The 1,801-nt window shown below is 47.5% G+C and overlaps 1 protein-coding gene across 1 annotated transcript; it reads left to right on the forward strand.

Moving 5' to 3' along the window:
- The first annotated feature begins 419 nt into the window (after positions 1-419).
- On the forward strand, positions 420-1,568 carry Spz1 (spermatogenic leucine zipper 1). Its single transcript, XM_057789410.1, has one exon. It carries the CDS (start codon positions 420-422, stop codon positions 1,566-1,568), a length of 1,149 nt encoding a protein of 382 aa, XP_057645393.1.
- The last annotated feature ends 233 nt before the right edge of the window (positions 1,569-1,801 follow it).

Here is a 1,801-nt window from a genome sequence, read left to right on the forward strand (position 1 = left end):
GCAGAGAAGAGAGGATCAAGATGGCTGTAGAGATCGTGTCACTCGAAGGAGTAAGGTTGGTTGTGACATGTGAGTTGTGGGCAGGAATTTATGAGGCTTCCATTGTGATGCAAAGGAAACAGAACGTGTAGATAGGCCTCAGAGGGGTAGTGACAGAATAAAGACCTAGTTGCTAGGGCCTCAGAATAAATGCCAGAAGTCTAGCAGATGGGAGATGGAGCCCCAGCTCCCAGTCCCCCTTCCCACCCCCTCCCCCTAGGCTGTCTGAGATGTCACCTACTTGAACACCATCTCTCTGGTCTCAATCATTAACTCTGGTCTATAACTCCTGCTTGGTTCCATCTTCTTCACCAACTCACACAAGACTGCCATCTGTCCTTCCTGGAATCGCAAAGGTTTTCTACTTTCCTTAGGCCCTGATGGCCAACTCTGACATCTCAGCTGAGATGCCTGCCCCTCCTCAAACTCCTAACCCTACTTCTTGTGCTGAACAAGGATCACCAGAACCATCGAACCCTGGGATCACCATCTCCCTCCTTGAAATTGGATCACTCCCCCCTTTCTGCTGGGCTTCCCTTCCACCACCAAACAATAGTATTCGTCCACTAGGAAGACCAAGGATGGTACAGAAATTTAGCAATCTCTTAAGAGACGTTAAAGATGTTCTCAAAAGTATAGCAGGGGTTGAAGAGCTGACTACAGAAGTCAGGGAGTCTTTTGACGATGCCAGTACTCCTGAGAATATGTCAGAACCTAAAATCAGGGGTGCTGGCAGGAGAAATAAAATACGATTTAAAGACCTGCTCTTTAATTTCGACCTAGAGAAGGAACAAAGCACAAAGAAACAGGAGATGCTATTGAACCAGAGTACTAAGGACATGATGCAAGCGTATGCACGGGATCTGTGCAATTCAGAAGAAAAGAGAGACTGTAGTGACACACAGCTGAGCATGGGCAGGGGCCCGTATGGATCCCTTCACGTCTGTGGGGAATACAGAAGATTCAGAAACAACATGGAGCAGTTACTGGAGGAAGCAGATCACTGGAGTAGACAGCACAACGAGCTCAGTGAAATAATGAAGTCCTATCAGGAGTGTCAGAAAGAAAGGGTAGAAGCCTCCGAAAATAATCACGTCTGTTTCCAAAACCAGCCCAACAACGAAATACCAACCCAACAGGAGCTGGAGGCACAGGTGAAGAAGCTGAGCCATGACACACACTCGCTGCATTTGATCGCAGCCCTGCTGGAGAATGAGTGTCAGATCCTCCAGCAGAGGGTAGACATTCTCAGCGAGTTCCATCTCCTCGAAGCGGGAACCCCGCACGAGAGGCCGTTGCAGATGTACTATGTGCAGAACAGGAAATGTCAGAGGTCAGCGGAAGCCGACAGGATGGAAGCAGGCAAGCAGCCCATGAGGGCAATGGAGGGCATGATTCCAAGGAAAGAAAAGATCTACAGGAACTCGGATGCTTGTCTGACAAAGAAGGCTAGGAATAATCGCTTCAACACCCGCGTTGCAAGAAAATCTCTCTTGGGGAAAAGGAGACCCATTAGCAGCATCCGGTAGAAGCCATCAGAAGCAGAGCCAACTTCGGTCGTAACTGTCATCAACCTAGGTTAGACCTTCTGTTTCAACCAAGAAAGAGGCCTAGAATAAGAGGTGCACATATTACCTCAGTAGTTAGAGAAGTTTGGACCTTAATAGCCCTTGTGTGAATGCCAACCAAGCGAAGATTCCAATAAAAACAATAAAAAAGTGCGTCGTTTGTTCAATTGTTTTCTTCATTTCTTTAACCATAT

Source organism: Chionomys nivalis, chromosome 15, assembly GCF_950005125.1.
Source record: "Chionomys nivalis chromosome 15, mChiNiv1.1, whole genome shotgun sequence".
Taxonomy (NCBI): Eukaryota; Metazoa; Chordata; class Mammalia; order Rodentia; family Cricetidae; genus Chionomys; species Chionomys nivalis.